Raw genomic sequence first — 20754 nt, forward strand, 5'->3', positions numbered from 1 at the left:
AATTAACAAGAAATTTCAATCTCATTCGTTGAAAAATGTGTGCCGCACTCGGCACTCCCCTCTCGTCCCCTCGTACACTTCGAGACAAAGATGAAAGGAAATTGCATATAGATAAGTAATAGACTTGTATGTTTGAAGCTACAAAATAGATAATAAAATCAGCCTAATGGGAAGTTGCAAGTCTATGCAATGAAAGAGGGGTGCGGGCAAGCACGAACAAAAAGCATTCCAATCCATCTTTTGCTGTACCTATTATACGTATCTTATGCTTCTCCTCCACTCAGCGAATAGACAAAACATAGCAAGTACTAAGTCATTGCCACCCATTTCATGCGTTGATCAGAACTTGGCCATGCTACCCTCCTTCCTAAATACCTCTGTAGCTATGTTGAATGAAATGATGAGGTTGGGCCCCCGCAAGTATTCAACCCCACACTCTCCGAATCCCTTTCAGTAGAAAGCATCAGTCACACTGGATCTTCATCAATGCATAGCATTTGGCAGAGTACCAGCGTCAACTTTGCTCTATGTAAAGATTGATTGGCTAGATTATGAAATTAAAATTTTTTTAAAAATAAAAAATACATGAGATGTTTTCCCAGATTTTTATAAAATTTAAAAAGAGGGTAGGAAAATCCAACTCTCTTAAGAAGAGAAATGAACCCCACAGCATTCTCTTTCCTGACAAACAACACTATAGATGATGAATGAACAAGAAGTTACCTCACAAGCTCCTCTCTATGAATTCCCATATCCTCTCTTCCATATAAATTCGGTCTCTGTGACGGCGTGGCATGTGACGTTCATCTGGAAAAATCAACAGCTCATACGACTTTCTAGCTGCCACAAGTGCATTAACAAGCCTCGCAGTGTGCCTAAAATGTACATTTTCATCAATCATGCCGTGAACCAATAGCAGCCTTCCTTTCATCTTATTCACATGGTGCATCACAGAGCTATACTCATAACTTTCAGCATCCTCAGAAGGCAATCCCATGTACTTCTCGGTGTAAAATGTGTCATATCCATCCCATGATGTAACAGGAGCACCAGAGACAGCGCATTGAAAAACATCAGGAAACCTAGCCAAGGTCATAGCCGAGAGATAACCACCATAGCTCCAACCGTAAAACCCAATATGGCCAGCTTTTGCTAGCCCTTGTTTGATTAGCCATTCAGCTCCAGTAAGCTGATCCTCAGCATCAACACGGCCAATGTTGTTTTTGAGACAGCCTTCAAACTTCAGTCCACGTCTAGCCGTTCCTCTATTATCTAACTGCAAAGAGCATATGTCAGACGAGGAAGTAGAAAGATACAGAAGATGTAATAATGATCTTCATGAACAGTTTGAAACATGACATCATGTTTGGGTCATGAACTTGCACGAGTAAGTGCAGTGAACTTCAAACAAATGAATCTCCTAATCTAGAATAGCGTATTAGGCATGAGTAAGTGCAGTGAACTTCAAACAAATGAATCTCCTAATCTAGAATAGCGTATTAGGAATTTAATTTTTCTTTAAGGAAAAAAAATGATCAGGTACATAAGCTGTCAAGGCAGGAAATGCCAACCTTCCAAACTAAAATGCCTTTGCTCCTCAAGTATTGTGCTCTCATATCAACTGTGTTTATCCATGAATCACATACGAGCTGTACACTAGGACCACCATACACACTGATCAAGGTTTTGTACGGTGGAGGACCAAATCTTGCAGCATCAGGCTTATATATAGCCCCATATAGTATGGTACCATCATTTGCCTGTATCTGAACTATCTCTGGAGGCTCAAGTTGAAGCCTTTTAAGCCTGGGAATGGTGAATGGTTGCTCATAAAGAGATATTATTACACTTCCATCAATCAAGTTGCAAAGCAAAACTCTAGGGGGAGAATCAAGAGAATCATAAATATCAACAAACTTCCGCATGTGGTGATCAAGCACAACCACATGTTTTCCCTTGCCATGAGTCAATCTGATGGGAGCTTGCAAAGTAGAATTTTCATCTGGGCATAGTCTAGTATAATAAAGGTGTGATTCCAAAGGTCCATCAAGAGTTCCAGTGAAATACACAAGCCCTGCAGCCTCATTTATACCAGCAATTTGTTCAACCATCCAGTCACCCTCTGTAATGGGTCCTAAGCAAGTCCCATTAGCATCATGCAGATAAAGATGTCTGTATCCTGTTCTTTCACTTGCCCAGATGAACCCCCCAGAATATCTGGTGGCTCCTCTGTCCAGAGGTGTAAAGCAGTCATGCAGATTAATCCAAGGTTTTAGTTCTTCAACCATGACAACATTATTTTGGCCTGTCTTGATATCAAACTTAAGGATCTTTAATTTGGAGTGAGACCTATTCAAGACTTGTGCTGTAAGAACATTTCCATGCATCCAGTTGACTCTAGCCAAATATTCGTCATCGAAGTTTGATCCCCCACAGAAAAGATCCATCCAAGTGACAGAAGCACCAGCAGTGGACACCACCCCAAGGCGAACTTTGACGTTTGAAGCTCCTGCAAAAGGATATGCATGGTCTTCCTCTGCCTCTGGACCAACTGAGCTTTTACCTTGGTGCATAATTCTAAAAAGAGGTATCTCAGAATAATCAACCTCCGTAAATGCAATGAACTTGCTATCTAGTGACCACCAATACCCAGTTTTTCGATCCATCTCCTCCTTCAATCAGCGAAATTCCCAAAATATGAGGGGGAAAATCCACATACACAACAGAGATATTAAAAAAACAAAAAAGATTGAATTTTGGCATCATTGGTAACTTGATGGCATCGATTGTATGCCACTGAAAAGAAACTGTAAACTCTCTTTACAGTCAAGATCAGTAATTAGTTCCAAAATCATACTAATCACTGACCAAATTTACATAAATATGCAAACAAAAGGAAGGAGATTGAAAGGAATTCTCACCTGAGCTATATACTCAGCAAGTCCATGAGTCTGCAATTCATTAAAAACAGTGTCAAATTCAAGATGAGAAAAAAAACACTAAACAAATGTCAAATGTTTTAAGTCTAACTTGCTTATTTGCCACACCCACATAGTAGATTGAAACCACATATAGATCAAAGAAATAAGCCAAAAACTTGAATGCCAACAAATTCAAAAGTCTTGTTGAACTGTTTTGACAATCTGGAGCTTAATGTATTTGAAATTATTGCACTGAATAGTTTTTATGAATAGCAGGAAAAGTTGTCAGATGATTTCTACGCTGTATAATGTAGTTAATGAATTGGCATTGTGCCAGAGCAACTTTTACAGGTTCATTCGCTTCCTTACAGGCAGTGCTGCTATCAACAATCATTGCTCCGGCTGACAAGAAGCACCAAGGTACAAGGAAAAGAGAAATTAGATAAGCATAGACCAGAGCAAGTATTCGGACCCTAAGTAGCTGAAGCTTATGTTATCCTGCAACCAACTGACTTGAGCAAAGTGGTATACGTATACCATTTGTTTCAAGTCATATATAAAATGGCTTGTTCTAGATGGCCCCCAAGACCTTGTATAGATTGCATCATTAAAAATTCACATACTTTCTTCTTTACACCAACTTTCCCCTCTCCCCCCCAACCCCTTCCCTTCGCAAGCAGGGCCATACGCGAGGACAGAAAGAAAGAAAAGAAAGCTTGTTGTAAATATATGAACATCCAGAGAAGTGAAACAATAAAATTCCACTGCATATAGATACTGGTAATATAAACTTACCAGAATGTCCCCATTGGCGCCAAATGTTAATTGTCTTTGTTCAGTGTACAAGAGATTCAGAACATGCAGCTCATAATCTCTTATGTAAGCAAGCATAGTGCCATCTGGGGAAAGATGTGGATCGATGATCGGTGATGATGACATGCTTGGAAGCTTGAGCTCTGGTTTTGAATCAGAAAACTCCTGGAAATAAATCTGCCACGGAGAAGAAACCAAATTACCAGGGAAAACAAAATTTCTAAATTGTATGTCATTAGCAAGAATTGGATAAAAGAAAAGAAAAAATACATAAGTAGCATATAAGATAACAATGCTAAGTGATCCAAAGTGGTAGAAGATCTGCACGAAATGATTACATTGCTGAGAAATAATGCTATTTGGCCAGCTAATTCACACAACAACCAGGAATTTTTAGAAATAACAGAAGCTAAAGTTGAATGTGGAGGGTATATAGTTTTGACCAGTTAGCGAGTGAAAACAGTGCTGAAGGTATTAAAGTGGGGCCACAAGGGTTGAGGTGTGGTGATGGTGTTTAAATTTGTTGTATCAGTATAAACAGTGAGTATGAGGAAGTGCAGGAAACAATACAAGGGAACCTACTATCCAGCATCATGGTAGCATCACTAATCCAGCATGCAAAATTCGCAAATTGTGGTCAATGAAGTACGAAGAAAAGGTATCAACTGACATAACCTCCACCAGTCCAAATTAGGAACAAATAAAGAAACACACTTCCTTCATCTCAATCATATGTTATTGCACTTAGAAACATGCCCTGATACCCCAAATTAAAAGAGAGAGGGAGAGAGGGAGACTTGAAGGCAGTACTCTGTTGAATGAGTGATACTACCAATATAGCAAATTCACCCTCATTGGTTCAAGTAATTTTCTAAGAATATTTTAGATTACAACAAATTTTATCAACAAAGAAAAATCGAATGTCAAAATACCAAGACTTTGGGGAATAACTCTTATGTTTTGTAATGAAAAGGCTACAATAAATCATATGAGACACCTTTTAAAGGATTAAACAATACAAGTTAACTAAATAAGCCTTTGCAACAGTATATTCAAATTAATAGATGGAATTCTTTAACATACCCCTCCAGGTAAAGGCACCATAATAGTTTTCTTCTTCGAGATAGTCTTCACCCATTCATAACGTGTGACTCCCAGCCCACGCTCCCTTGACCTCTCTCTCCTCAACTTCTCTTCCGGCGATATATTACTCTCATCAAGCCCACCATCCGGGGGAGAGAAAAATAGCTCTTGTTTGCCAGCATTGAGATCAAGAGTGAAAACCTTTCTGCTCAAAGTGTGATCGGGACTAAATAGAAAAGCTATCAAACTATCATCCGGACTAAAACTAACAGAGGTAGGCGCTACGTATCCAGGCAATGGTGATTGGACTATCTCTTCAACAGGGAAAAGAATGCAATCGTCAATAGTTTGCATAGCAGTGCAGTCGGTCACAGGCATATCCCGAGGGGACAATGATCTTGATCGCTTCAAACTCTTCTTCGTTTCTTTACTGTCATCAACTGATTGCATTACAAATTGAAGGAACTCCTATTGATTCAAATTACAACAGAGCATACACATTAAAAAAAGAAAGAAAACAAAACGGAACTATCTAATAAATAAATTCAAAACATCATCATGAATTCAAGAATGTAAAGTTTCATTTTATTTTTCCTTCAAATTCAACTATTTAGCTAAATGGTTCTAGTTATTCTGAAATGTTCTTTCAATTTACTAAAATCTTTTTTTTTTTGTTAATTCCTTATCTAACAAAAATCAAACCCAGAAAATGGCCTCATTTCAGGATTCACTCTTCACTTCCATAATTTTTTCGGCAACCGGAACAGGAATTAGTTATAAAACAAAAGTTTACTAATAATAACAATAATGGGAAAAAAAAAAACACTTAAGACAGCCCTTACCTGCTAAGAAACTCCAAGAAACAACTTCCTAACAGAGCTCTCAGCATCACGAGAATAAATCCAGTGGATCCGATCACAGCCTACTGAACTGCACCGAATCCACACTTTTTCCGTGAAAATCACATCTTTCTTTTTTTTTTTTACCTTTAATCATTAATTAACTAAACTAAATTTGAAAGTAGCAGAAAAAGGAAAGTGCAACTTTTTCTTTTCTTTCTTTTATTTTATTTCCAGAAGGAATAGGATTCGAATATTACCTGCATAATAAGCTGAGCTGATCGGCCATAAGAACGTTTTTTCTTTCAGAAAAAAAAGAAACTTAAATTAACAAAGAGGATTTGGATTAAGATAAAAAGAAGAAGGAATTGAATGGAGTTAGATTCTGTGGGATTTTGATGATTTGGTAATGGCAGAGAGAGAGAGAGATCCAATCAAGTGAAAGCGTTGGACTCGAAATGTGCATTCAATGAGAGCTGATAAGATAAGAGAAGAAACTATTAGTAATAAATTAATTTAAGCTTTAATTAAGTAGGCATTAATCATTCGACTTTGGAAATTTTTGGACACTCAAGTTTCTTTAATCACGCGCTAACTCTTGAGCGTCAAGAGCTGAGGAGAAAACTGGGAAAGCGATGGATAATTGTTTTTTTTTTCTTATTTTTGTTGTTATGATATGCTTGTTTTAGTCATTTCTTTGGAGTTTTTTTTTAAGAAATAAATTATTTTTAGTGCTCGTAAGTAAACGATTTTGAGATAAATTGATTAGAAAAATAGTAAAATCAAATAAACAATAATTTACTAGATTTAATAGTTTATTATTATTTTTCAATAGCATATTGTCTAACATAATTAATAAAGATGATAACGGATAGGTCGTTGTTATTTTTTTAAGTATTTTAATCCAAATCTTACTATTTGATAAGTTATTCAAATTTATATTTTAATATCTTAGACATTATCTGTTAATTTCTTAATTAAAATAAATTAAAGTTAATTTTATAATTATTAATGAAAATTAAATTAGTAAGTTAAAGTTAGTTTATAAAAAACAAAATTAAAGTTTAAAATCATATTTAGAACAATTAATGATATTTTCGAAAGAATGATTAATGAATTTTGGTAAGGATTGCATTCATAACAAAAAATTAATAAATAAAAATTTATTATTAAAAATTATTATTTATAATCGAGGTTATGGAATCTTAAGATCATTATTCAAACTATACCCAAACTCATGATGTTAGTAGTTTTACTATTGAAAGTCAATTAACCTTAATTTTATTTAATTAGATCTAATAATACAAGGTATTTGATTATATGATACTTATTAAATCTCTCTAATAATTAAATTTTTTTAAAACAAAAAAATAGTGGAATGAGATTATTGATATTAATAAATATTATTTTATGTATCTATTAAGATAGAGTTAAAATTAATAAGAATGAAAAAATTAGCACCATTAAATTAAATTAGTAAAAAATGGAAAGGTTACAACGTTATTACAAAGAACCACGTTAAAGATGATGTTTGTCGGACCACTGAAATCTAGGACCATACTATGATAGTACAAACAGCTTATCTCACCGCCCTGAAGGCGCGTGGACTCTTGCTCTTGAAATTTTAGAAGAAAGAAAATTTCAATTTTCGTAATCTTTTCCAACAAGAAAAAAGAGAGAAGAAGAAAAAAAAAAAAAAGAACAAGACAGAATCCTCAGTGTTTGAGAAGCAACCAAAGTTCCTAAACAGATTCACTGTCGGTACGCCACGTGTTCTACCGTTTCGTGTTCAACAAAAGTTAAATAGCTTTTGTCTTCCTAAACAGATTTGGACATCCCTCTTTGGTGTGATGGCTGACCATAACTCCAACCTGGCCAATAATAACGTAACAACTAGAATATTTCACCATACCAAATTTTGATAAGTGTAGCGGATTTCCGCCCTCTAAATTAATCAAGGCTTTTAATTATGATGATCACAGGATAATCATGAAGCTGGAAATGTCTTGGTTAAATTATTCTTTAGGGAATTGACTTTGGCATACAAAATTCAATTGTGCAAGTCAATCTTAATTTGATGTTGTCACGTTGATGAAGGAATATGAAAATTTAAGGAACAATGATAATATTTAGTCATTTTCAAAACGCACTGCCTTAATATCGAAGGTAATTAAATAGCAGTATCATTAGATAATTAAGGATAATGAGCAATATTCAATGCCTACAAATATCAACATAATGAAGAATTTTATGGGAAATTTAAATGATTTTTGCACAAAGAAATGTACCCAAGTTATTAAAGTGAACAAAGAAAAGAAATTGAAGATGGGTTGGAAAAAATAGGCAGCATGCGTGATGACAGTGATGCAGAGTCTTACCTAGAAAGGATGATCGGATGGGTTGGGACTTGGGACCAGTTGGAGGAGTTGTTAGAAGAAAGGTTAATGGGATTGAATGGTCAAGATTTTCTACAGTTGAAGTTCATGTGGTGTCAATCCAGTCCATTTAAAGGGGATAGATTACTTACTTTCTTTACCTCTTTTTTTTTTGTTATTTTTTTTCATTATTGCAAGTATCTTTCTTAGCTCATGATCTTGATCAAAGACCATGTGGACCGTTGCATCTGCAACTCTTTTATACGACAAACTTTTCCTTCACTTGTTATCGGGAACAACAATTTTTTTTTCCCGTAAAGTTTGTCCTTGGGTGAAAAGTTTCCAAGGTATCCAAGGAGGGAAGGGAAAAGAATAGTTCAATCCTTTTTAAGCTAAGGTCGTCTAGGTAGGAAGCCACGTTCTGATTTGAGGCAAAGGGATAATAGAGGCGCAGGGAGGGTCGGGACAACATGCTCGCCAGCTTGATGCATCATCGTGCCGATGTTGTTGCCTCGAAGCCTTCTCGTAGAAATGCAAACCTGGACCTTAACCTTAAGCTTGTCGGTCTATGGCAATGGGTTTCTTTAGATGAGACACAGCAGACCCAAACCCAGGAACATGGAAAGAACAGTATTTTCCTGGTAAAAATGGCATCGTTTCTGAAACAGGATGTCTGCAATTTCATAGCTAATACTGAAAAAGCACAAGTTGGAGGTTGGAACTTCTGCTCCACTTTTTTTTTTTTTTGTAATTTTCTAATAAGGTTTAATGATTACAAACACTCTAAGCAGACAAGGTTAGGTAGCCTAATCTTTGTTTTGACCAAAAATTAATTAGCCCTAATTGTCTAAACAGATACGGAAGTTTCACAATGCGAGACCGAACCCACATTTTTATTTTAGTAGTGCTTTTCGTTTTTGCCTCATCATCTTTTCACTTTGAAGAGGGAATAATCAATCTGTCTTAAACTCTTAGTTCGATTCAAGGATTTTGGGTTGCAAACATATCTCTTCAAACTATTTTATCACAAAATCTCTGATGCTTAACAACAATGTACATTGACAGAACATATCTACAACTCTGTACAGAACCCGCCATATTGGAAGAATATTTAACAACCTGATGATGACAGAATAAGGTTGCAGCTTGTGAACTCGATCTTGCTTCTTGCCTGCCGCCCAAGGGGTCCTAAACTCTTCTTCCTAGATAATGTTCTTCATGAGGAGGTAACACAAAATCTGATGTTCTTCTGAATCTTCTCCAACAGTATAGGATAAGGCATGATTAAGATACCCTTTTAGCTTCAGCATTAAGCCTAAACGTCTGACTCGTCAACCTCAGACCTGACCACAAAGCTGGGGAATGCTAGGGTTATATCCCTGCAAGACACAATCCACAAGGGAGATCAGTACCAAGCATATAACCAGAACTTGTTATAACACTTGCTACTCACTTTAAATATGGGAGCGTCATGTTCTTTATTAGAGATGGATGCTTTGATACAAATTCCTTCCATTCTTCTGGATCAATTTTTCCATCGCCTTGTGTGTCTGCTTCACCAAATGTCTGTGGAAAAGATGAAAGCAACAGATTCAGAATTGTCCACATCGAATACGAATGGGTCAGATAGTTGACAGGTTGGACTTATGTGCACCTTATCCACAATTGTTTCAACAACATCCTCTGAAAGAGCCAGATCCGATTCATGCAAAAGTGCCAACACCATCTCCTTCAACTGTGAGTTGATAAAATATAAGTATCCAAAGATTGATTTAGAAACAGATCAGAAGCACCAAAAATCATGATGTGCATATATATTCTATTTCTAAAAATCAAGATATTTTTTCTTTATCATCCTACAGAACGAAATTTTATGAGAGCATATATCAGTAAAGCCAATGGTAGAAAGAGCAATATTTAGGAGTTCGCCGATTGTTGGAATTATGTTTTCTGAGATGATTAGCTAAAACTATTCCAATTTTGTTAGCAACCATCAATAGATTAGGAACCATTTAATATACATAAAATAAAAAGATCTACAAATAATAAAACTAACAGGTCTAGCAGTGTTTCAATACGAACCTCCTCACGCTCAATAAAGCCGGTTTGTCTTAGGTCATAAAGCCTGAAAGCAACTGCAAAAAAATTGTCTCAACTTAAAACATATTGTATTGAGCATGATATTGAAGGCTATGCTTATGAAGAAAGGTCCATCATTTGCACATGTATTATCTAGAATATTCATAAAATTGACCTTACATGCAATTTTGTCAGCCACAGGCGCATTGGGGTGAAAGACACCCAATGATCGAACAAACTCTCCAAACTCAATGACCCCATTACGTTTGACATCAAATAAATCAAAAATCTGCAAATCCATCAACGATGTTATTTAGAAGGAGGGAACAGTAAGATTGCAGAAAAATAAATGTTCTGTCCTAGTGAGCTAGCATATGAACAGTTGAAGCTTCTGCATTATCAGCCAAAGCTACTTATAGGTTTCAGTACATAATAAAGTTGGATACAACAATACAAACAATGGGGAGCTAACACTACACACCCTGTCTGCAAAAAGATTCCTCCTATTTCTGTTCCTGAAGAGGGCAAGCTGAAATTCTTCCTATTCACAAGAAAGCATTGAAATTTGTCAAAACGTCACTGCAATTAAATCTTATGCTTGATTGAATTATAAATGTGAAATTAAAACTAACCACCAGACAACATACCCTGTGAATAAGCCCGTCAGCAATTATTGCATTACTTAATTTCTTAAAAAGCTCATGCAAGGCCTCTACTTCACTAACCGTAACTGCAAAGAAGAGAACCACTATTGTAAAGAGAAAGACAAACAGAGGCAAACGTCATGATGAAGTTGCAAGCTACAAAGGGCTATGAACTGTTACTCACAAGGAGTTTCAGCAGCAAGAACAGTTGGCTCTTCGTAGCCAGGTTCTTGTTTTCTTCTCTTTGAGCTTACACAGCCCATGACAACAGCTAGTGTTATTCAATCACAAAAATTATTGACAATGCACTCATTTGCTGCAGAAGCTTCACCTGCCAATAACAGAAGTATATTTCTCAACAATCACTTGCCTCATCCAGAACTGTAACTCAAAAATTCCAAAATTTAAACATTTTACTTATATTCACAAGCATTATGCTAGAAGATTTATCAGTGGCATCTTATTATTAACTCAAGCAACAGATGAGCAAAATCTTCAAGGAGCATTTCCTTCAAGCCTGAAACAAACAGTCAATTCTAACCACAACAACCAAACATGGCACGAACTAAGGTGATCATTGGTTAAATACTAAGAGAATGGAGAGTAAATGACTTTGAGGTGACCGCTTATCCAGAACACCTCCTAGATAAGACTGGCAAGCATATTGATGAGTACAGGGTTTTCTCTAAACAGAAAGCGTAAAGAGGGTACTGCTTGCCACAATGTGCGTCGACGTCTTAGAATGCATTATTTTAGAGCTATTGTTTTTCCATGCTAGTTCTCCCATAACATAGTCTCAAATCAAAAATATGGGCTATCATTAAAATAAGAAGGAAAAAAAGGTACCACATCTGCTTATGGTAAAAGTAATAGTAAGTGAATAACATATTTGACGTCAGGAAATCCTACAGATCAAAAGGGTTTACGGCCACTAACATACTTCAAGATTATGTGAAATAATAGATTGGCTTGCTAGTCCCGGAAAGCAAAAGATAAAGATTCAACTATGGGCAGTATGATAAGTTAGTTGACAACAAGGGGAAAAGCTCGGTGGTGAAGCACTGATAGGCAGCCATCCCGTAGATAAACAGCTGTCCTAAGAGTTAACAATTCAAAAGTGAAAGAACAAAATGTCCAGTAGGCAAATGACATCTGGAAGGGTGACATAGCTTGGACTTTTGTCATTTACGAGTTGTTTCAAACATGGAGTAGAAGATATATTAAAGAACACGCTTATCTCAGCAACCACCCAGCTAACTTCCCGTAAGATGTGCCCTTCCTCCGTCTAGTCTAACCATCTTTGGAGTGTCTGGATCTTTGCCAAAAGGCCAACAAAAGTTAGGTCTACACTACATATCAACAAAAACCCACAACGTTAGTTGGAGCAGCCATCGCAATCGCGCATCTGAAACAGGTTGCTTGGATTATATAATTTTCGTTCAGCAGGCGTTAAACAATAAACAGGCCTGATAATAGAATCACTTTCTCTAGCTCTAAGTTATTGCTGTAGAGCTACCAAGACAAAAGCTTCAAGGTAAGGCTGTCAAACTCAAAGTCCATACATCACCCATACACTCTAAGATGTGAGAAATTCACTGTTGCCTCATAAGTACTTGCATAGCTTGAAGAGACAAAAAAGAAGCCTCCTCATCAAACCAATAGATCCTTTAGATTGAGCAGAAATTAAATTTGCAGCGAATGATGCCATATATGATCTTTAACCTCCACTTCAGGCCACAGATCTAGTGGGACCAAGAAACAAATACTAGGATTGATTACCAATCTGAAAACTCCATTTGATCCTATTCAAAGACGCAATTTTAATAAAAAAAAAATGATCTGGAAAATCCAGAAGATTACAAAAGCAAAAGATTTTGTTGCATAGACCATTCTCTTGATACCAACAAAAACATCAGCAGATGCAGATCTCACCGCCCATAGTCACTTCCACAAAATAACAAACACAATCAACGGCCTCTAGCCTTGGCTCCATACGTTTTAAACTAAAGAAAGAGACGGATTAGTGAAAAAAAAAATTAGAATATTCCTGCTCCCCCATACCTCCGATCTGCCTGCCATCAGATCGGGTAAACAACGAGAGCTGGAAACAGCAGGCTAAGCTGTGTAAACATTGAACCTTACACGACAATCCAATTCTAGGACTTTCCCACTTCTTGATATTTTACCGCAACACCAAATTTATGGGGTGAGATCATTGAACTTAACGAGGATCTCTAACCAGGACAACTCAACTCGTAAAAAGAAATAAGAACAGGAAACAAATCAAAAAACCATATAGTTGGGACCATCGACTTAACAAATCAGCATGGCCCTTCCCCCTGAATATAAAAATTAAAAAGTTTTCGTCTTTTGAGCTTTTCCTTTTGTTTTCTCAGTAACGAAGCAGATGCTATATTTCAACTTGATTAAAAATTAGTATTACCAGCTTTCTGCTATGAACCACAAAATTCCAGTGGTTTAGACCTTAAAATCTGTCATTTTAGCAAGTAAAGAGTAACTAAACCAAAACTTTATATTTTGATCTTATTAATTCTCAGTATTTTCCAAAATGCACGCTTAGAACCCATCAAGAACGTCAATCTTGTCTTTGATCTTAAGAAAACTATCGTTCATTAATAACAAAGAAAAACAGAAAAAATTTATTTCCTTTTTTTTTTGGAATGAGGTACCCCGGAAATAGAATCATGAATTCTTCAATCGAAACTCAAAAGCTTTAAATCCGTAAAACCTTATATAAAATATACGTAAAACATTATAAAAAAAAGATCCAATGGACCTGCGCTGCAACTGCCATCTTTTTATTCTTATGTTTTCTCAGAAAACAAACAGAAATTCAACTCTACCCGGAAATAGAGGAGGAAAATGAAAAAAAAAATATTGACAACGAATCCATTTCGATGAAAAAGCCTCAAAAGAAGAAGAACCCAACACTCAAAAGATGAACCAAGAAGCTAAGAAGAAAGCAATGTTAGACAACAAAAAATCGAAACAGCAAAAATGATAATTGAACGTGAGAGAGAACTAACTGACCTGTTTGAGTGACGGAGCTGGAAATTGAGGCTGAGAGAGTTTGATCTTACGCTTCTATTTTATCTTTTGGTTTGGCTATATAGAACAGCAGAATCATATAGAAAGAAAGACGTTAGCTTCTACTTTTGGTTATATAGATAGTTTGAAGTTTGCTTGATGTGTCCCTTCTCTCGTATCAGAACCTTAACATGGAGCATTGGATGGAGCTTCTCTCTGTCTTTGTTTAGTATTAGACTTTAGTTTTCAACGTTCGCTTTCATTTCTGCCAATTTGATCTTAAATTGTAATTGCTTAGCGCACGTTGGCTGACTGGCTGTCACCTGTCTTCCTCGAATTAACGTTTACTTTTATTTTTGCTCCTTTTTTTTATTATGTTTATTTTTTCCTTTTTTTCATAATTTATCCCCATTTTATGGTTATGGGAAAAACTTTTGATTCAATGGTACTGTACATTGATTTATGAAGATTATATATAGTATACTTCTCATGATTAGTTAAAATTTTTATTTTAAAAATATTTTTTTCATTTAATATACTATGTTTGCCGAATTCAAAAAATAAAATATTTTTTATAAATATTATTTTAATAAAATGTCTAAAAACATATACTTGTTAACATTTCCCTTGACCAAATTACATTACCCTTTCTATCTCATTTTATTTGTATTTTCTTATAAGTGTCGATAAATTAATTGGATATTAAATCACCTAAGGTGGTATATCTTCTTTTTTATTTTTCATTGTTAATTCTACTTAATTTCCTCTTTATCAAAATTACACAAAAAAAATCTTCCAACTTTCCGCAAAACCAACAAAATAGTTGAGAGTCCTACACTAATGAAGAATTTAGTAGCTTGATATCATTTATCACGAGTCTTCACTTTCAATTTAAAAAATATTTATTAAATTAAAAAATTAATTTATAAATTTAAAACTCATCTTTTATTTCTTTTTGATAATAGGAAAAAAATTCAATTTGCAAATTTGGAGACTTTAATTTTTTCAAAGTAGCCGACAGCCACCGTACATTTTCTATTGAAAAGGGGATGTGTATGTAGACAATTTCCAACATTAATTTGAGTAATGTCAACGTTACATAAATATAAAATTATAGATGTCATTTTTTACTATTAATTATAACTATTTATTTGACTCGAATATATTCAATAAATAAATAAAGATTTATTTAATTTTTTGAATAATTTAATTTTTTTTAAAATATTATATTTTTTATAATTCATGAAACAAGAGATTGAATTAGTTCTTTACGTACAAAGAGATAGAAATATTTCATTAAATCAAATATTCAAGTGTAAAAATAAAAATAATTAGGCGGTAAACAATTTTTTGTCTTAAAAAAATGTTTAGGAACAATTTATGGGTTCACATCCATTAATTCAATTCTTCGGCCACATTCAGTTGGTAGCAACAAGTGTGACCACCAACAAGTGGAATTAATCACAGCTACATCTTGTTGAATTTTGGAGAAAGTTGGTGTATGGTTGCTGTCATGCAATCTCTGTTTTAAATATCTAAAATTGAGATGAACGGATAGAAAAAATCACACTTAGTTTGATTTATATTCAATAAATATATTCACAGCTTCATTAGCACACATCATCAACAAATATTACAATTGTTAATACATGAAAAACAAGTGTAAAACATAATTATCATAGTAACATGCATAGCTTCATATAATAGTTTTCAACATGGAATAAAACACATATGAACATGCATAATATGATATCCAAATGAATTGCCATTTGACATTTTATCCATTTAGTACTTACAAGCATTAACTTCAACACGTTTTTTATGGGACCAACTGGGGCAAAACCCCAAACCCGAATCAAGACAATTCTTATGAAAATTATGTGAGATTCCCATATTGATGTTTCAGCTTCGTCGAAACGTCCTGTACATACATCTCCCATCTTTATACTGTGTTGTCGACTAAGTCAGCTATGTGTTACTCCAAAAGTCCGCAGGAACTGATATTTATACAATCTAGTAATCTGGAAAGATTAAAGCCGTATCACTCTCTTCAAGAGCAAGTGGGCGACTCTCCTTCTCTGTCAACGTCAAGAGTACCCTAATTTTCAGGATGGTTTACGTCCGATGCATCTAATTAATATTTCTTCACGTTTTCCGGCTGCTACTTTAATATGAATTTGGAAGCTAGGGCGATTGCAGAACTATTGCTTTTACTGTTTTTTCTTTCTTTGAAAAATCAGATAACAATAAACTTTGTCATTTCCATGTCTTATTCAATATTCATTACTCTGCATATCTAAGATGATGGACTGTGAATCTGCGTTTTCAAGCAAAATAAAAAATAAAAGTTAGGACGTACTGGTAACCATGATTTAATTTGATCATTTTTGTTGGATGAAGATATTCAAGTTTTGATTTCTCAATGGAGGATGTTAGTTAGTTAGTTATAATATTATTTATAAATTAGATTTTATTTGATAAATATCTTTTTTTTTTCTCATAAATCTTGATACGACCAGTTGCATTGGCAGCACCCCGATCATAGTAGCAGCCCGAGCACCGCCGTCGGCCCTATCATCAAACGTGAATAAAATGGAACTCCAGCGCTACGTCTTTTTGTCCAATCAATTGGGTGGTAGGGTCTCTTGCCCCAAAATCCCAATAATAATGTAGTGGCGAAGTACACCCCTCTTCCTTTTTTTAATGGCCATATCTGTAAAGCAGAGAGAGTATTCAACTGAAAACTAGGTGATGTGAGAGTCCGAAATCTCACAACTAAACGACCTATCACGATCTTGATCATATACAAATAATGTATTAGTGGACCATGGAAACTGTTTATTTAATATCTGGAAAGGTGGTGGGATCAACTATCGATAAAGATTGAAGCATCGTCACTCCCTTATACGCCAGTGGGCAGTAGAGTCGTTCTTCCTCGGTCATTAATGTATGTTTTGACCTATGGAAATTACCGGATGTAATTCTATTCTGCACGTTGACTTATGATTTGTGAGGTTTTCTTTTAACATAATGTCTTAAAAAGTAAGATTTTTTTATTATTTATAAAAATTAAATTAAATTTTATTTTTTATTACTTTCAATCAAATTTCTAAACTCACATAATATAAGTATTGATGTAATATTATCATGGTCACATGAGATCAACTTATTATATCACTATTCATAATAATAAGTTAACATATTGTATTAACATCACATAACAAGTGATGTTTTGATTAACAATAATTAATCAATTAATTATTTATATAAAAAATTATAATAATTTATTTGACTTAAAACAAAATTATAAAAACTAACGTAATAAAAAAATATTTATTTGAACTGAATAATATAAAGACTCTTTTAGGTATAATTTTTGAGCTTTTAGAAAGTAGTGTTTCAATTATCTTTTACGTTTGTAATCCAACACACTTTTTTTTTTATTTTTAAAAAGATAACAAATAATAATACTAAATAAATAAGACATAATATTCCTTTTATCTCTTATTTATTTAACTATTTATCTTCTTCTCTTTAATACTTTTATACTTGATATTTTTATTTTTCTATAATTCACATTCAATTTCATGTTTTATACTTTTTGACATAAAAATCATGCAACACAGTTTATAAAGCAATATAAAATACACTAAAATAAAATTTTAATTTGTAAAAATCAAATAAAAACAAACAATATAAAACGGAGAAAGTGATAATTAAAAAGAGTATTTGAACAAATGATACATTATAATAGATTCTTCGAATTTATTGTGATACTGAGTCATTTATGGTGGAGCCATTATATGTTTTCTGTATGTATGATCAGAACCAACCCTTGGAGCGTCTAAAGGGGGATGTGAAGGAAAATTAAGCACGTGAGACCGACAAAGAAAAGGAGGAAGGAAGAGAAAAGAGAGAGCTGTGTCTGAGTGTGATGAAAAGACGAGGAGCCGAGTCTGATACAGCCACGCGTTTCTGTGGACGGCAAAAAGGATGACATCTCCACGTTGCACGTATGTGTTGCTTTAAACTTTCATGCAAACACGTGCGACTCGCCCAATTCTCCATCTCCATTTGTACTCTTCAACGTCCACTTAACCCCTGGGCATGAACAAGGAAAATATCTACGTTATGAAATATAATTTAGAAAATAAGTAATTATCTTAATTATTTTTCTATTAACGGGAGCACCGTAATGTTTAAATGACTTAATGGAAAAACCCACATCTATTAAAGGAAAACTTTAAAAGTAGTAGGACATATAGAATTTGTATGCATAGATTCGTAAATTAATTTGTTTGAACTTAATTTCTAATCGTAGGTCAACATTGATTATTTAATAGTTTTTCTAAAGTGTTAATAAGTTAAATAACAAAATTGCATAATATGACAATTCTCTACTGTAATTAAGCATGATACACACCTTACTCCTTGATTCAGATTGTTGAACATTATACATTTCCTTTGTTAACACAGCAACACTCACATAATAATTAATTATTGAGGCCAGTGCACTTGGTACTACAGAAAAATAAAAATGTCAACCATTCATGTCACCAATCCACTGGTGTGTCAATAGATTAATTATTAAGAAATTGGACAATGGAGTTTAGGCTATTGTTTCCCACATTCAAGAAATTAGTGGATTGGTAAGTTTCACAAGTTTTGCTTTTGATTTTCAAAGTAAGATTGAGTTTGTTCCTACAAGATCTCGGAATTTGACTTTTAATGAATCTTAAATAATTAACGGTGTCTCCACAGCAACAAGACAACCAACAGTTGATTTGATGTAAAGGAAAAGCGAAAAAGAATCACTAGTTTAGGACCCCCAAATGATCGTGCACTTTTTCAGCTTTCCACCTTTCCAGGGTAGTGTTTTCCCTTTGATGATGTGGATCTCTGGATTAAACTCATAATTCAATGATGGAAGATGAATCTCCTGCATGCATATAATATAGAACTTTAGATTAATTAATTAGCAGTTCATGCTAAAATTATTGTCGAAGCATTCTCTGCACCTACCAATTGACCACCGCAGGTCCGCATGCAGCTATGTGTTCTTCCTTGAAATAATTTTAAAGACCAAAAGAACGAGGATGGTGTTTGTTTAAATTGAATAAATTAAGGTTTTTTGTTCCTCAATGATGCATGGGATGAAGTATAAACCAAGCAACAAACTTAGAATAGAGCTACCTCATGTGAGTCATGTCATGACTGTCTCGGTAATGAACTGTCGAGTATTCCCTCCTCCTTTTCAAGTGCCAGGACCAAATAGTTGTGGTTAATAGTGGAGTTAGAATTTCATGTTTGGAAAATAAAAAATTGAAGATAATATTCATAAATTAAATAATTATATTAAAAATTTAATATTTGATAATAACATAAAACAACTAAAACAATAAAATTTATATGAAAATTATACAAATAAATCTTAAAAATTGTTCAAAAGAATCAATTTTAATAATTTACTTAAACAAATTAACTAGTATAATTATAAATAATGTAATAATGATAATAATCTTAATTTCTAGATAAATTTAAGAATAAACAAAAATTAACAAATACAATAACAAAAATCTCAATGAGATGTAATCTTTTAAAAAATATTAAAAACTACCAACAAACAATTCAGTGGAGAAGCAATTTTTTAAAATTAATCACAAAAATTAAATACAAAATAAACAATTCAACCAAGAAGCAATCTCCGAATAAAAAACTTAATTGTTCACAAAAATCTAAACAAAAAAAAAACACAACTAATTTGTAAGAAAACAATCAAGCAATCTTTAAATAAATAAGTAATAACTAACTTTGGATGTCTAATCAAATTGCTTTCAACAAAAAAATAGTTAAGACAGTAAATCCTAAATCAAAATATCAAGTATAAATTATTAAATAAATAAATAAGTGAAAGTTAAAAATGTTAAAAATAAAATAAGTAAATAAACCAATTTGATCNAAAAAATAAAAAAAAAGTATTTTTTTTGCTTCTACAATATTGGTAAAAAAGAAAAGAGAGTAAGTGGTGGTTGTGAAGTTTTGAAAAGGTGAGGTTTGAAAATAATTATATTGCAATTGGTTTTATTATTATTATTATTTTTTTTTAAAAAAAAAAATGCAATTGATTTTATTTTAATCCTTTTTAAATTAGTTGTTGACTAGTTGTTGTGGGATATTTCACTAAATAAAAAATTATTATAGAAGTAAAATTATAAAATTTCAAAAAAATATGTTAGAAAATTTTGAAAGTTTTTGTAAGGACGAAATTATCAAATATTTAAAAAATAAAAACAAGTTATAAAAATTTAAAAATGATTGGAAGGGTGAAATTATAAAAAAATTTAAAATAAAAATAAATTAAAAAAATAAAAATTATCGGAGGGGCGGGAGCCCCACTAGGCCCCCCTTTCCAGCGTCTCTGGTTGTGTTCACTGTTCAATTTGAAACGGAGATTAGTTGTACCGGGCTTTCTGTCATCGATCAATGTGTCTGACATGATTTCGTGAGGACAAAAATTAAAGTCGTGTTTAACCATGTAAATTCGTTAGCTGTCGGTGTTTGTCTGTCGGTGACTTAAGCGTCGCCAGATGCAATATGGAATATGTTTTTTTACTCCATGAAGGCAAAAGTTTGATCTGTTCTACTACTAAAAAGAATGGTTTTAATTAGAATTAATTATCCTACTTTTGCAGGTGAAATGACTTTTATATATTTAGATTACCTGCAGGCTTCTTCATATATGAATGTTGTGTTTTTGCCTTTTCTTTTTGATAAGCGAATATTGTTTTTGGCTAAATCAAAAGTATTTATTATGTAACAAGAATTAAGTTATGAAATTAATAAACATTTAACAAAACAAAGGACAGAGTTCTATACACATTCAAAACTAAATTGATAAAAAATCGTCTAAACTAAAGATGAAAATAAAGACCAAACATCAAAAGAGTTACAA

The 20754-nt window shown here is 33.6% G+C and overlaps 2 protein-coding genes across 4 annotated transcripts; both read right to left on the reverse strand.

Moving 5' to 3' along the window:
• Nucleotides 3–6133, reverse strand: LOC18605768 (dipeptidyl aminopeptidase 4). Of its 3 annotated transcripts, none has more exons than XM_018118098.1 (7): nt 5917–6133; nt 4818–5285; nt 3717–3911; nt 2922–2951; nt 1572–2672; nt 724–1276; nt 3–544 (listed from the first exon to the last, which is right to left on the reverse strand). In XM_018118098.1, exons 1-6 carry the CDS (start codon nt 5920–5922, stop codon nt 725–727), a joined length of 2352 nt encoding a protein of 783 aa, XP_017973587.1. In that variant the 5' UTR covers nt 5923–6133; the 3' UTR covers nt 3–544; nt 724. The 3 variants fall into 3 exon arrangements, with proteins under 3 accessions (XP_017973587.1, XP_007039044.2, XP_007039046.2); XM_007038982.2 differs by having other exon boundaries at nt 3–525; nt 5917–6132; XM_007038984.2 differs by lacking the exon at nt 3–544 and adding an exon at nt 5660–5747 and having other exon boundaries at nt 550–1276; nt 5917–6132.
• LOC18605769 (calcineurin B-like protein 4) lies at nt 8991–14076 on the reverse strand. Its single transcript, XM_007038986.2, has 9 exons — nt 13806–14076; nt 10939–11085; nt 10758–10840; nt 10592–10651; nt 10291–10399; nt 10114–10166; nt 9686–9766; nt 9485–9597; nt 8991–9410 (listed from the first exon to the last, which is right to left on the reverse strand). The coding sequence occupies exons 2-9, from the start codon at nt 11015–11017 to the stop codon at nt 9347–9349; spliced, it is 642 nt and encodes a 213-aa protein (XP_007039048.1). The 5' UTR covers nt 11018–11085; nt 13806–14076; the 3' UTR covers nt 8991–9346.

This window comes from Theobroma cacao, chromosome 3 (genome assembly GCF_000208745.1).
Source record: "Theobroma cacao cultivar B97-61/B2 chromosome 3, Criollo_cocoa_genome_V2, whole genome shotgun sequence".
In the NCBI taxonomy this organism is placed as follows: Eukaryota; Viridiplantae; Streptophyta; class Magnoliopsida; order Malvales; family Malvaceae; genus Theobroma; species Theobroma cacao.

What these genes read in the sequence shown, in the direction of transcription:
- LOC18605768 (XM_018118098.1), bottom strand. An exon ending in TTGCTGAGTATATAGCTCAG is followed by an intron (nt 2,673 to 2,921) that starts GTGAGAATTCCT and finishes CGCTGATTGAAG; the next exon opens with GAGGAGATGGATCGAAAAAC. An exon ending in AAGGCATTTTAGTTTGGAAG is followed by an intron (nt 1,277 to 1,571) that starts GTTGGCATTTCC and finishes TGCTCTTTGCAG; the next exon opens with TTAGATAATAGAGGAACGGC.
- LOC18605769 (XM_007038986.2), bottom strand. Translation starts at nt 11,017, where the DNA reads ATGGGCTGTGTAAGCTCAAAGAGAAGAAAACAAGAACCTGGCTACGAA. An exon ending in TCTTGCTGCTGAAACTCCTT is followed by an intron (nt 10,841 to 10,938) that starts GTGAGTAACAGT and finishes TCTTCTTTGCAG; the next exon opens with TTACGGTTAGTGAAGTAGAG. An exon ending in ATGACGCTCCCATATTTAAA is followed by an intron (nt 9,411 to 9,484) that starts GTGAGTAGCAAG and finishes TGTGTCTTGCAG; the next exon opens with GGATATAACCCTAGCATTCC.